General features: G+C 36.1%; 1 protein-coding gene across 3 annotated transcripts in view; it reads left to right on the top strand.

The window, feature by feature from the left end:
* GABRB1 (gamma-aminobutyric acid type A receptor subunit beta1) overlaps positions 1–14,386 on the top strand; it is a 436,422-nt gene that overhangs the window by 312,853 nt on the left and 109,183 nt on the right. For all 3 annotated transcript variants that reach the window (XM_001154620.6, XM_054683169.2, XM_016951795.4), the window contains one exon: positions 9,001–9,083. In XM_001154620.6, the coding sequence (XP_001154620.1) occupies positions 9,001–9,083 (83 nt within the window). The remainder of the gene's footprint in view (positions 1–9,000; positions 9,084–14,386) is intronic.

The following is a 14,386-nucleotide window of genomic DNA, read 5'->3' as shown; positions in this document are numbered from 1 at the left end:
CTCACGCCTGTAATCCCAGCACTCTGGGAGGCCAAGGCGAGTGGATCATTTGAGGTCAGGAGTTCGAGACCAGCCTGGCCAACATGGTAAAAACCCGTCTCTACTAAAAATACAACAACAACAACAACAACAAAAATACCGAGCGTGGTGTTGCATGCCTGTAATCCCAGTTACTGGGGAGGCTGAGGCAGGAGAATCTCTTGAAGCTGGGAGATGGGGGATGCAGTGAGCTGAGATCGTGCCACAGCACTCCAGCCTGGATAACGGAGCGAGACTCTGTCTCAAAAAAAAAAAAAAAAAAAAAAAAGATAGTCGATTATCTTGGAATATCTTAGTGGGCCCAATGTAATCACAAGGGTTCTTATGAAAGGAAAGCAGGAGAGTGAGATGTGCTTTGAAGATGGAGGAAGGGTCCATAAGCCAAGGAATGAAATGCCCCCTAGAAGCTGAAAAAGGCAGATAAATAAGTTCTCCCTTAGAGCCTCCAGGAGGAACACAGCCCTGCTAACACCTTGATTTTAGGACTTCTGATCTACAGAACTGTAAGCGAATAAATTTGTGTTGTTTTAAGCCACTAAGCTTGTGGTACCTTGTTACAGTAGCAAGAGGAAACTAATACTGTATGTGAGGTGCTTAGTACAGTGCCTGTCATCTAGGATTCTAACATAATACTAGCCAAAGTAACTCTGCCTCTTTAGATCTAGGTAAGAGTAGCCTGAACCCACAATCCATTATTTGTGGGAGTCCAATGCCCTCCCCGAGATTGCTGAGGCTTTCCAAAGGGCTTATGTAATCTCTGGCTTTGAATTGCTTCAGTTTACAGACTACTGTTCCAATAATGCTGTCAGGATAAGAAGTTCAGCCACTTCCCAGTATTCCAAGTATAAAAATAAAACATTTACCCAAGGCTTGTGTGTGTGTGCGTGTGTGTGTGTGCGTGCATACAGGCATGCTTGGTGTGTATCAGGCTTTGAGTAAATACAGAAAATGTATTATGATTGCACCACAAAAATTTTAAAATTAAATATCAATATGACCGTTCTTTAAAGTTTTTTACTACTCCAACATTTTGCTTCCTCACACCTAAATTCCTCTTAAATCTCACAAAACAGTTTATCTCCTTTGGTTTCCTTATCATTTATGTCTCACGCTCCCAGGATTTCACCTTCAAATACCAATGTATTTTTCTAAACAGACTAGCCAAAATCCTGTCACAACTATAAAGATAATGCAAATTCTTTTCACCCTATTGCACTGAGCAGTTAATAAGTATTAGCTGCAAAAAAATCTATGTACTCTTTAGTCATAACAGACTAACCCATCCGTTTTCTCTCATCAGTTTCTTTGTGTAATGTAACTAACATGAATTAAAGGTGTATCCAAGAGGCTAAACAAGCCATTCTTCAAACACTCTATTGAGTGATACTGATATCAATCTTATAACAGCTACTCACTCTCAATTTCACCAATATTAGGAGTATAAATAGGGTTCAGCATTTTTAGGGGATTTTCTTTCACATTTTTCTTTCATACAGATTCTATTAAACTGTACAATTATGTTATACAGAGATGGGGTTTAAAACTTGGGAGTTCTTCCTGATAAAATTCATGATTATAGGAAAACCTCAACTGAGCATACATAATTTGTTAATTTAAGTTCACATTGCTATTAGCAAATGTACCCTCTCCATGTGTATATGTGTTCACATGTGTGTATTTGTGTGTGTGTGTATAAACCTAGGTTTCAAGATACTTATGGGCCAGGGCTTTTGGATTATGTTTTGTCAGCAATTAGAATCATGCCACCTTCAGGCATTAAATATACATGATTTGCTATTACAATGACTCCTAAGGCCAATGACCATGCATCATTAACCTTAACAAATGAATACTACAGTAACATGATTTCTGTTCATTCCAAAGTATCATGAGACCACAGTTTCTAACTAATAGCCCATTATAGTGTTCTGACCTAACCATCAAAATGTCAATAACTTGGGATTATAATGTAATCCATTCTAAATGTCTTTGAAAGAAGACAGATGAATGTTATGCTGTCATGAATCTACCTCTAGGAAATCTCTCTGCAGAAGAAGAGTCAGTTAATGCTTTTGCCTTTAGCTGGTTTTACCGTCCTATACTTTCATTTGCTATCCACCAATAAAAATATTTTCACACACCAGAATGAAAATCTTGAGTTTAAAAAACTAAAGACAGAATTAACAATTCAATCTTTTCAATTTATAATCAGCCAGTTTCAGCCACAGTGTGAGTACATTTCCATGTGGATGTGTTAATTAATGGTAGAAGTGACTAACAACTGTGAAGCAGTCATATTAGGCAAGGAGAACAAATGGAAATACAAGAGCAATCATTCTTAGAGATACTCATTGTTGCTTCTCACCCAGAAGACAAGAGAGCTGAACAGAACTCTGCCCAGGGACATCTCTCTTTTTGTTGATGATCTGGGGAATTCTTGCTGAGCAATTTTTTCTCACAAAGAGCTCATACACTCAGCTCACTTAACGATAAGCATTACAGAATCTAGAAATGCCAAACTCTTAAATCAGCAGAGTTCAACACTGTGTTACACAGATTTCTATAGCCTAACATAGATTCATGAATATGTGCTTGTGTGGGAGTCCCTGTCTGAGTCTCAATAATTCCTCCCTTCTCAGAGAGTCCTGTGGGTCTTTGGTGACCATATTTGTATTTGTGTATTAGTGCTGTCCTCCAACCCTTACTAAATAGTTGTGGGAGAGTTGGTACCTAATTCAAGTTAGACCAGTGAAATCCTCCTGTGAGACTGAAATGTGGAACATATATATTCCAAGATGGAAGTTGTTTCAGTACTTTCCAAAGGAAATCAGATGACTTTTTAATAGTAAGTTCTTAGAGCTATTGATTTCTTCTCTTGCTAAGTTGTGATGATTACTCAATTCTCTTTAATATTATATTGGGATTTGGGAGGAATAAAAGTAAATTGGCCCAGGTGATCATAGTTTAAAAAACAATGAGTTATGGTAAAGTCTTGGTGTGACATATAGTTTCCCTAGGTGATATAATTTATATTCCTTATAACTATTGATTGTTGAATAGATTGATCATAATGGCTAGCAACAGTAAATTCAGTTATGCTTCCTAAAAGTTGGGTTTTTTAAAAATTACTCACAACTCTAAGTACCCATACACATGAGACATTAACTAGTTATTTTGTAGACAATGCTAAATTGGCTATGTAAACTACTTTGTAAAAGCTATTGTAATTCACAATTCTGAATCAATGGTTCAATATTATATTTCAATGCATGTCCTGATTTAATAATGGAGTGGTTAACTAACCAGATGACATTTTTTCTGAAAATGGACTAAATAAAGTGAGATGTGCTGACCAGTGGTGCTCAAATAATACTCTCAAGTATCCCTAAGGCTTTTTCTTTAATGGTGCCACAAATATTGGATTCTAATTTTATTTAAAACTATTATTACTTTTTGCTGCACACCTACAACCATCTGATGCTGGACAAAGTTGACAAAAACAAGCAATGGGGAAAGGACTCTCTATACAATAAATGATTCTGAGATGACTGGCTAGCCATATCCAGAAGATTGAAATTAGACTCCTTTCTTACACCATACTTCCTATTTTTCATCCACATTTAAACAGAAAATCAGGATGCCCTTATAATCACATCTTTTTCTAGAATCATGCTTTAGAAAATCATGTGTGGGGCCATCCAACTCAAGATGGATTAAAGACTTAAATGTAAAAGAAAAACTTTGGAAGATAACCTCAGAAATACCATTCTGGACAGAGGATCTGGCAAAGATTTCGTGATGAAGACAGCAAAAGCAATTGCAACAAAAACAAAAATTGACAAATGGGACCTAATTAAACTAAAGAGCTTCTGCACGGCAAAACATCATTAGAATGTTGTTCATCAACAGAACAAACAGACAACCTATAGAATGGGAGAAAAATTTTGCAAACTACACGTCTGACAAAGGTTTAATATCCAGAATATATAAAGAACTTAAAGAAATCAACAAGCAAAAAATGAACAAACCCATTAAAAGTAGGCAAAGAACATGGACACCTTTCAAAAGAAGACATACAAGCATCCAACAAGCATATAAAAAATGCTCAACTTCACTAATCATTAAAAATGCATATAAAACCACAATGTGATACCATCTCACACCAGTCAGAATGGCTATTATTAGAAAGTAAAAAAATATGAGATGCTGGTAAGGTTGCGGAGAAAAAGGAAAACTTATACACTGCTGGTGGAAATGTAAATTAGTTCAGCCATTGTGGAAAGCAGTTTGGTGATTTCTCAAAGAACTCAAAGCAAAATTACCACTTGACTCAGCAATTCCCTTGTTGAGTATATGCCAAAAGGAATATAAGTCATTGTACCGTAAAGATACATACACACATATGTTCATCTTAGTATTATTCACAATAGCAAGGGCATGGAGTCAACCTAAGTGCCCATTAACAGTAGACTGGATAAAGAAAATGTAATACGTATACACCATGGAATACTACACAACCTTAAAAAAGAATGAGATCATGTCCTTTGCAGCAACATGGATGGAGGTGGCAGCCGTTAGCCTAAGTGAACTAACACAGGAACAGAAAACCAAACACCACATGTTCTCACTTATAAGTGGGAGCTAAACATTAAATATTAATATATATGGACACAAAGAAGGAAAAACAGTCACTGAGGCATACTTGAAGGTGGAGGGAAGGAGGAAGGTGAGGATCGAAAAACTACCTATTGGATACTATGACTATTACCTGGGTGGTGAAATAGTCTGTACACCAAATCCCTGTAACATGCAATTTACCTGTATAACAAACCTGCATATGTACCCATGAACCTAAAATAAAACTTAAAAATGTATATAATAAATATTTTAAACTATAATAAGAAGCATTACACTATCACCTGTCCTATGTTACTTTCTTAAATGTCTTAGGTGCTTTTTCTATTGAGGTAAAATATACACATATAATTTACCATCTTTACTACATTTAAATGTATAGTTTGGTGGTAATTAATATACTATATGCTTATTTTTCCTTTCATCACTCCCTTTTTTAGGTCTTTGGTAACTACCACTTTACACTCTATCTTGAGATCCATTTTTTTAGCTCTCACATGTGCATTAGAACATGCAATATTAGTATTTCTGTGCTTGGCTTATTTCAATTAACATAATGGCCTCCAGTTCCATCCATGTTGCAGCATATGACGGGATTTCATTTTTATGGCTGACTAATATCCCATTGTCCATATCTACCACATTTTCTTTCTCCATTCATCTGTTAATAGGCACTTAGGTTGATTCCATATTTGGCTATTGTGAATATGTTGCAATAAATATGAGAATGTCCTATGCCCCATGTTAACACATTCAAGATCACTATATTAACTTGTGCTGCCAGGTTAAATTATGCAGAGCATTGAGCACCAAGTAAAGCTTGCCTTTAATCCATCATTAAGTACTTCTAGAGACCAACCATTTATGGGTGTTCCTAAACCATTTGCAGTGGTATCATTGACTATAAAGGTGATTTCTTGGCACAGGGGTTGGGGCTGTTGTTGTTCCTGTTTTCCCAATTCAGGGTAGCCTTTGCTTGGTTATTTAAGAATTTAGAAGCAAGTACTTCACTATTTATAAGGATTTTCTCAATGCTGTATAAATAAAATGCAATAAAAAATAAATTGGTAATGAGAGAGGCTTAAAACCATAATTCTCATCATAATCCCTGCTTTTATATGTATGTGCCCATTAAAATGGATCAACATTAGAACTTACAAGGTGATTTTATATTAACATAATATGGCTTTTATTTATTTCATTTGTACTTTACATACTGAGGTCCCTTATCAAATTTGTAAACCATCATTGTAGCAGGATGTCTTAACCTTGGCACCACTGACATTTTGGAAAAGCTAAGTCTTTGTTGTTGGGGACTGTCCTGTGCATGGTAGGATGTTTAACAGCATCTCTGGGCTCCATCTACTAGATTCCAGTTTCAAACTTTTAGGTCCAGATATATTTCCAAACGTCCCCAGTGAGGCAAAATCATCTCTGACTGAAAAGCATCAGCTAAATTGTAGAATCACAGGACTTGCCACATTTTAGTAATTCCAAGAGAATATTCCCCTCTTGACAATTTTTTAATTCATAAGAAGCTGTTAAACAAAGAATATGGTAAAAGAGTATAGCAGACAAATGAATTTTTAATATTTATTGTGGGTGTTTTATTTAGGGTGTTTGAATCACTATGAGACTAAAAAAAAGAATGTTGCAGAACTGTATTTTTAGACAACAAAAGATATTCATGATGTATTAAGTGAATAAATTAATTAACCCATATGATCATAGGAACAGAAAGCATAGTGTTTTGTAAAATATTTTGAAAAAAATTTTTAATTAAACTTGAAAATTCCTTTTGCTCTGATGTAATGCTTAAATAAATTCAAGTAAATTAACCAATGTCCTAAGAAAGGCTTCAAAAGGTATGTGAAAATGTTCATATCTGTGAGCTTTCATCTTTCATAATGAAAGCCAAAGGAAAATTGGAAAGAGGTAGGGTTTTTCTCTTTCCTTTAGGAAAAAGAAGCCTTTATTGCTGATAGTTTAGCACAAATGACCAAAGCAATAACTCACCTTGGAAGCCTCAAAAATACTCTGATATATATATATATATATATTCACATACGGTGAATCATCCTTGTATCCCAGTAACAAATCCCTCTTGGTCATTGTATATAATCCTTTTAATGTGCTATTGAATTTAGTTTGCTAATATTTGTTGAGGATTACATTACTTTCATAACTTATGTAACAAATGTATCATTTGCAATAGCCATATTTTAATGATATCCCAGTAAAGCTATTAAAATATTTTGTGACTAAAAATTTTAAAGATAGGCAGATTGAGTTTGAGTCTTAACTTTGTTGCCCATAAGTGGTGTGAGTTTGCATTAATTAAATTATCTTTTTGCAGCTCAGTCCTCTCATTAATCAAAGCACCTACTACACAGCATTGCTGTGAGAATTAAAAGAGATAATGTATGCAAAGCTTTTAGCCCAGTGCCCTGTACTTAAGAAGTGCTCCCCAAATGATGATCAATATTATAGCTGTTATTATCTCATGACCCTTTCCATTTTTATTATCACCTTAGCAATGTCTGTGCTACTATCTGCAGAATTTGTGAATGGGAGGAATCTACGTTATACATAAAAGCATATCTTCCTCTCTTGCTGCAACAAAATACATCATCATCATCATCATCAACAACAACAACAACAAAACCAGCCTTCTGTGACTGATGGTGCCTCACACTTCCCACTATTAGAGAGATTTGTAAGATTTATCTCTGAAACTCTGGTCCACTTACATTCAGCAGGTAGCATATAAGCAGGGAAGAAACACTATCCTAGGATGAGAGTTAACACCATATTCACCACTCCCAGTTGAGCTTTTGTGTTTATTCAAACTCAAGGACCCTAACTCTACATATCCTATCTGGACTTCATTATCTCTCCATTTTCTCTTGCCTGGGATGTTTTTCTGGTCAGTGAAGTGTGAGAGTAACTAAAATTCAGATGGTGAGTCCACATTTACAAGTTTTTGATTCACTTTTGAATTGACAAAGAACTTTTAAAAATGTAACGGTCCTCCCCATAAAGTGTAATCATAAGTTAAGCAACACAAAAATTCAAATTAAATGGTTTCTTTTTTATCTTAATCTCCAGGAGCTACAATTTGAAATTTTCTAAAAATACTCTATGCAAATAGAAGCACAGCTGTGTCTTCTTAGGGAGAAAACCTCTCAAGATAGTAGCCTACCACACACACTACTCTGCACCTTGCTTATTTTATTTAACGATGCATCATGAATTTGCTTCTGTATTAATAAATAATAAGCTATCTTTAAAAATGTACTACAATAGTGTGGAAATGCCATAATTTATTTTCTAATCATCCTTTTGTGGGCATTTGTGTTGTTTTCCATTTTATTTTTTCAAATGAAAGGGCTCTGAATATACTGTAGTACTTTATGTACACAGCACATGTACTGTACTACAGTATACTGTATAAGTGTGTATATACATACACACACTGATATATTTACATATACATTTACTTGTATATATATGCATAATCTCTCTCCCTCTCTCTGGGAGTTCAGTACCATGTTGACTAGCACGTCCAAGAGTGAGCACTCTTGCCTTCTTCCAGATCTTAGAGGAAAAGCTTTAATTTTTCTGTATTTATTGAGATGATAGTGTGGTTTTTATTTTATTAATATGTTGTATCACATTATTGATTTGTATGTGTTGTTGATTGTTGCATATCCATCCTAGCATCCCAGTAATAAATCCCACTTGGTCATGGTGTATATTGTTTTGACATGCTGTTGAATTTCATTTGCTAGTATTTTATGGAGAATGTTTGCATCTAATTCCATCAGGGATATTGGCCTGTACTATTCATTTCTTGTATTGTGTGTCTGGCTTTGGAATTAGAGTGAAGCTGGCCTCATGAAATGAATTTGGCAGTTTTCCCTATTCTATTTTGTGGTACAATTTAAGAAAGGTTAATATTAGTTCTTCTCTGAATGTTTGGTAGACCTCATCCATGAAACCATCTGGCCCTGGGCTTTTCTTTGTTGGAAAGTTTTTAATCACTGATTCACTCTCCTTGTTCGTTATTGGTTTGTTCAGATTTCTATTTATTATTGACACAGTTTGGGTAGGTTGTATGTTTTTAGAAATTTATCCATTTCCACCTGTCCATCTAGATTATCCAATTTGTTGACATATAATTATTCATAATAGTTTCTTAAAATCTCACAAAATTTTGATGCCTTGTTTCTGCCAACTGGTAAACATGATTTGGGGCTAGGAAGCCTGGAAATGAAATGTCATCACTTTTGTAATGTTTTCTTTTTTCTCTCTCCTCTCTATCAGAATCACAACCACAGCTGCATGTATGATGGATCTTCGAAGATATCCACTGGATGAGCAGAACTGCACCCTGGAGATCGAAAGTTGTGAGTTACTTGGACAGGGGAATGAAAAAGAGGGATTCTTCCTTGACCCAGTTGAATTCAACTTCTCACTGAGTTAATTAGCACCAGGATTTTCTAGCTGTGCTTGTCTGATAAGTTTTCAAAGGGTTTATATTGGTGGCTCAAGGGTCATTTCAATGAAGTTATCATTTTGAACAATTAGGGAAAGTTCACTTATTTTAGCTCAACAATTTATAAACTCATACTTTCTCCTTCTCAGAGCGTAGTTTCTCCCAAAGCCTTCCAATATCCAAGCTGCATTAAAAAGAAAGGAAAGACATTTTAATATGAAAAGAGTTTGTGAGATTGTTTTGGGTTCTATCATCTGTTGACCTAAACTATTGTAAATTGTCTTTTAGAAAAACATTATGTTGGTGTCTTGTGTGAATAATGTGTCTTTCCTCATGAAAAGAAAAAGATGATAAATTGCACTCATGGGGCTTAGGCTTTGCGCCAAAGACTTAATGGTTTTTAAGTCTAGTGACTAATTTTCGTTTGTCCTCTTGGGCTGCTTTTTCACTGATTGTTTTCTTTTCTTTTCTTTTTTTGAGACGGAGTCCCACTCTGTCGCCCAGGCTGGAGTGTAGTGGCGCCATCTCCGCTCACCGCAATCTCCGCCTCCCGGGTTCACGCCATTCTCCTGCCTCAGCCTCCAGAGTGGCTGGGACTACAGGCGCCCGCCACCACGCCCAGCTAATTTTTTGTATTTTTAGTAGAGACGGGGTTTCATCGTGTTAGCCAGGATGGCGCTTTCTTAACAATTCAAATATTTTAGTCATGAAGATTTAGTCTGATTGGTTATCCTTTTGTGATTATTTCTCAGCCATCAGCCTGTAGATATTTGAGACCATTAATTGTGAATACCAAAGCTAAGCCATTTCTTGGTTTTCAGAGGTGCAAAAAAATGCAGTAGCTAATCAGAACATTACTATAGTACCACTTAATGTAATGTTAGAAATTGACAGATGTTTATTTAGATCGTCTAAAATACTTTCTAGATCTAAACATTAAGAAAGTAAAGGAAAATGGGAAAATTCCAGGTGATTCTATAGTATTGTTGGAGAGTAGTGTCTCATTACTGAGCAATTACATTAACTTTCTAGTTCCACTGTATATATGGAAATAGATGAAGGTGTTAATGTAGATATAATTACAAGTTTACACATAGACATTGACCTACTACCACTAAAACCTAGAATGAACAAGAAAATTCATGAATAATTCTCTAATCAATATTCTAATTTTAAATCTCATTATATAAAGAAGTTATTAAGTATTGAAAGGTGTTTATATATAAAGTATTGATGGTAACTTTTGGTTCAGATATCAAAAATGACCACATTCAAATCATAGGAATGAACTATATAAACCCAATCATATACTAGTAGCTAATAACATTTTATAAATAAGGCAGAACATTAGTTCGACAAGTAAATCATTACTTTTGGAACTGATATAGAAAGAGAAGGATAATTCATGGATTGCCCATACATATTAGTTGTTTGTTACCCTTGAGCACTCTTCCATTGACTTTGTGATTTTTTTACCTTGGCTTCTGCTGGAGAATATTGACATACAGCAACCTCTTGAAACTCCAAGACCTTATGAATTGTATCATTTGTTTAAAGGAGCAATGAATTTTGACAAATACTTGAAATTGATTCTGTGTTGTAAATTGTAAGTTCTAAAATTATCAACACTTTCTCCCAAAATGCATATTGTATTTATGATGGATACTGAGTTTTTCTTTTATAGGTTGATATTTTTCTTTAAGTTTGAAGATTTCTTTAATCATATTTTTAAAAGATGACTTTAAGTCCATTTAATATAATATATAATGATCAAAACTATAAATGAAGCAGAAATTAAATGTAACTTTTGTGGGGAAGGGATGAGGGAAGCCCAGGCACCCAGATAGCCCAAAGTAATCATCAAATATGATGTCAGATAATAGGTGGTGACCCAGACATATGACAATCATTGAGGCAGTTTAGCAAGATGCAACTAGTTGTCTAGACATATAGATGAACACAGTAACTGAGACACTAAAATAAGCTAATATGTACAAATTTGAAAAGATGGTAATTATCATCAAAGTGATCCAGCAGCTGGTCACAGAACTACAATTCCTAGATACTTACCTAAAACAAAGCAAAAACTCTTGACTGTAAGAATTTGGATAATGAGGAGTCTACAGAGGCAGGAACTTAGGAGAAAGATTTGCATGACTAAAGCTGGGTATTATATAACACCTTTGTGACATAAGTATTTGTAACAACACTTGAGAGATGATATACTTGAGGCTCAAAGAAGTAAAATAACTTACCCAGAGTCACAGGGCAAAAAAAGTAATGGAGTAAGAATTCAAGCCCAAGTGTTCTTCTCTTCATCATGGAATCCTGAATCAACAGGTGAGTAAGGGACCATGGCATCAATAATTAGAAGTATAGGTTTGTCACGGCGGCTCACACCTGTAATTCCAGCACTTTGGAAGGCCAAGAAGGGTGGATCACCTGAGGTCAGGAGTTCGAGACCAGCCTGACAAATATGGTGAAACCCCATCTCTACTAAAAATACAAAAATTAGCCGGGTGGTGGCATGCACCTGTAGTACCAGCTACTCAGGAGGCTGAGACAGGAGAATTGCTTGAACCTGGGAGGCAGAGTTTGCAGTGAGCTGAGATCACGCCACCACACTCCAGCCTGTGTGACAGAGTGAGACTCCATTTCAAAACAACAACAACGACAATAATAATAATAATAATTAGAAGTATAGCGTTAACTGGAAACACTCTTGGCTAGGTGGGAAATGCTGACTCAACCAAAGACTGGTCTGTATTTCCTAAACTATCTCTGATAAAGTTCAGTATAGATCCCAGAAGCTGAATTTCGCTCTTAGATCAAGGGTCAAACAATTGCAGCTACAGAGAGAAGGTAGCTTGTGGATGCAGAAAACCAGGCAGGCCTTGATTCTATTGATCTTACCCTTAAAAAGAGAGGCTTCTGATGACAGCATAATTTAACTTCAACATTTTACTTAAAATGAATCCCTTATTAACAATAGATAAACCAATGTAGAGTTCCTAAATGTTAAGAATAATAATTTTAAAAAGTGAATTAGCATATGCCAATGTGGAGTTTCAATGAGCCTTGCTGGTTTCTACCTAAGTACATAATCAATATGTTGCTAGGTTTTAATAAATACTGAATAGATTATTCATCTATTTTTTAACTTTTCACAAAGAAACGTGTTATTTTCTGAAACAGCTCTTTCTGACTTGACAGTGTATCAAGACTATACTGAGCCTTAAAGTGATTACAAATGAGAGGCTCTAGTGTCAGTCAGGAAATAAGAATGATGAGGTAGACATCCCACTGATGTAAGATTGAACCAATCGTACGTTTGTGACCAACAGAGTGGAAACTTTGCCTGCATCACAAAATCCACTAGTTCGTATGCTCTCCCATCACAATCTCAAGGCTGGCAAAATGTTTTCCTTGGTTGGGTCCTTTGAGACAAATTAAAGATGTTTTGTTTAACTTGATGTCATCTAATCAAGTAAAATTGAAAAAGCCATAAAGACTTGTTAAATTGAAAGTTTCCTTGAACTTGGAGCAGATTAATAGCTCTGTAGCCCTGGGATGCTATAAAAGGAGTTAATGGCATATACAAAAATCAATCAAGGAATTTAGTCTAAAGCGTATTTGGAATTTGAAATCAATAGCAGTATCATGTGAGGGTTTGATTGCCACAAGCATCATGGATATGGAAAGAGCTTGGAGTAATAATGATGAAGGAATCAGGTAGTGCAGATTTAAAAAGATCCGGACCTTAATCTCATCCACTCATTTACAGTAGATGTTGTCACCTCACCACACCAAAATAATAATAATAAAAGAAAAAGCCATTTCAGGCCTGAAATCTCCCATTTTCACTTATCTTCTTTAAACTTTCTTATTCTTCACCACCATTCCGAGTTAGTTCTCTGTATTTCACAGGAAGATGTGTTTCTATTCCTTTCTTAGGCTGGCCCTGCCCGCTGTGCTTAGAATTCCATCTCTTTCTTCCTCCTCTGGAAATTGATTATCTCTAGTCCACACACATACCTCACCCCTGAGCTCTCAGATCCTCAATCCTGCCCTGTCTACCTCTTTTCTCATAGCCTGTAAACAAGCTGAAAACTCTTCTCATCTTAAAACACCTCCACTCTATCCCCACATTTCCCTGAAGGTTTTTTCCTAATCTCTCTTTCTTTTTCTCCAAAGTACTTGAAAGGATAATCTATATCTGTTGTCTATTGCCTCAACTTCCTTTCAACCCACTGCAATCTGGCACCTGCCTACCCACCTCCCGCCTCTGCTAAAACTGTTCTCAGAAAGGTCACAAAGGACCTCTTTACATTCAATCTTATGCTGTGGCTCTCAGATTTATATCTCCAACTGAGATCTCTTCTGAGCCCCAGATTGATGTACTAGCACTCTTCTTGGCATGTCTGTTTTGATGTTTCAAAGGCATCTTGAGTTTAATTTTCTCAAAATTTTATTCTTGATTTTTCCCTTTCAAATGAATTTCTTCCTCAGTCACTTTAATCTCACTATCCGACCATAATCCTGGGATTAATTGTTAACAGCTCCATTTCTCTCAAATTCTGCTGATCCATTCTATTGCAAGTATCATCTATTCTACTTGCAAAATATTTATCAGGCCCATCCATTTCTCCCCCCGCTCTATTGCCACCAGTCTTTTCCAAACTATCATTACTTTTTACCTGGACCATTGTAGCTGCCTTTTACAGTCTTCTTGCTTTCACTTTTGACTCCCTCTAACCCAATTTCTGCCCAGCAGCCACAGTGATCTTCGCAAGATGTAAATTGGATCATATTATTTCTCTGCTTTAAAATATTCAGGCCAGTTGCGGTGGCTCACGCCTGTAACCCCAACACTTTGGGAGGCCGAGGCAGGCAGATCACAAAGTCAGGAGTTCAAGACCAGCCTGGCCAACATGGTGAAACCCCGTTTCTACTAAAGATACAAAAATTAGCAGGGCGTGGTGGCACACGCCTGTAATCCCAGCTACTCGGGAGGCTGAGGCAGGGGAATCATTTGAACTTGGGAGGCAGAGGTTGCAGTGAGATGGCGCCATTGCACTCCAGCCTGAGGGATAGCCTCAGACTCCATCTCAAAAAAAAAAAAAAATCAAAGACTTCCCACTACACTGGTAAAACTGTCCACTTCTTAACTTGATCTTCAAGCTCTTGTGTGACTTGACCTTCCTCATTATATTC

The sequence above is a fragment of the Pan troglodytes genome, chromosome 3, assembly GCF_028858775.2.
Source record: "Pan troglodytes isolate AG18354 chromosome 3, NHGRI_mPanTro3-v2.0_pri, whole genome shotgun sequence".
Lineage (NCBI taxonomy): Eukaryota > Metazoa > Chordata > Mammalia > Primates > Hominidae > Pan > Pan troglodytes.
This window is presented reverse-complemented; position numbering and strand designations above follow the sequence as displayed.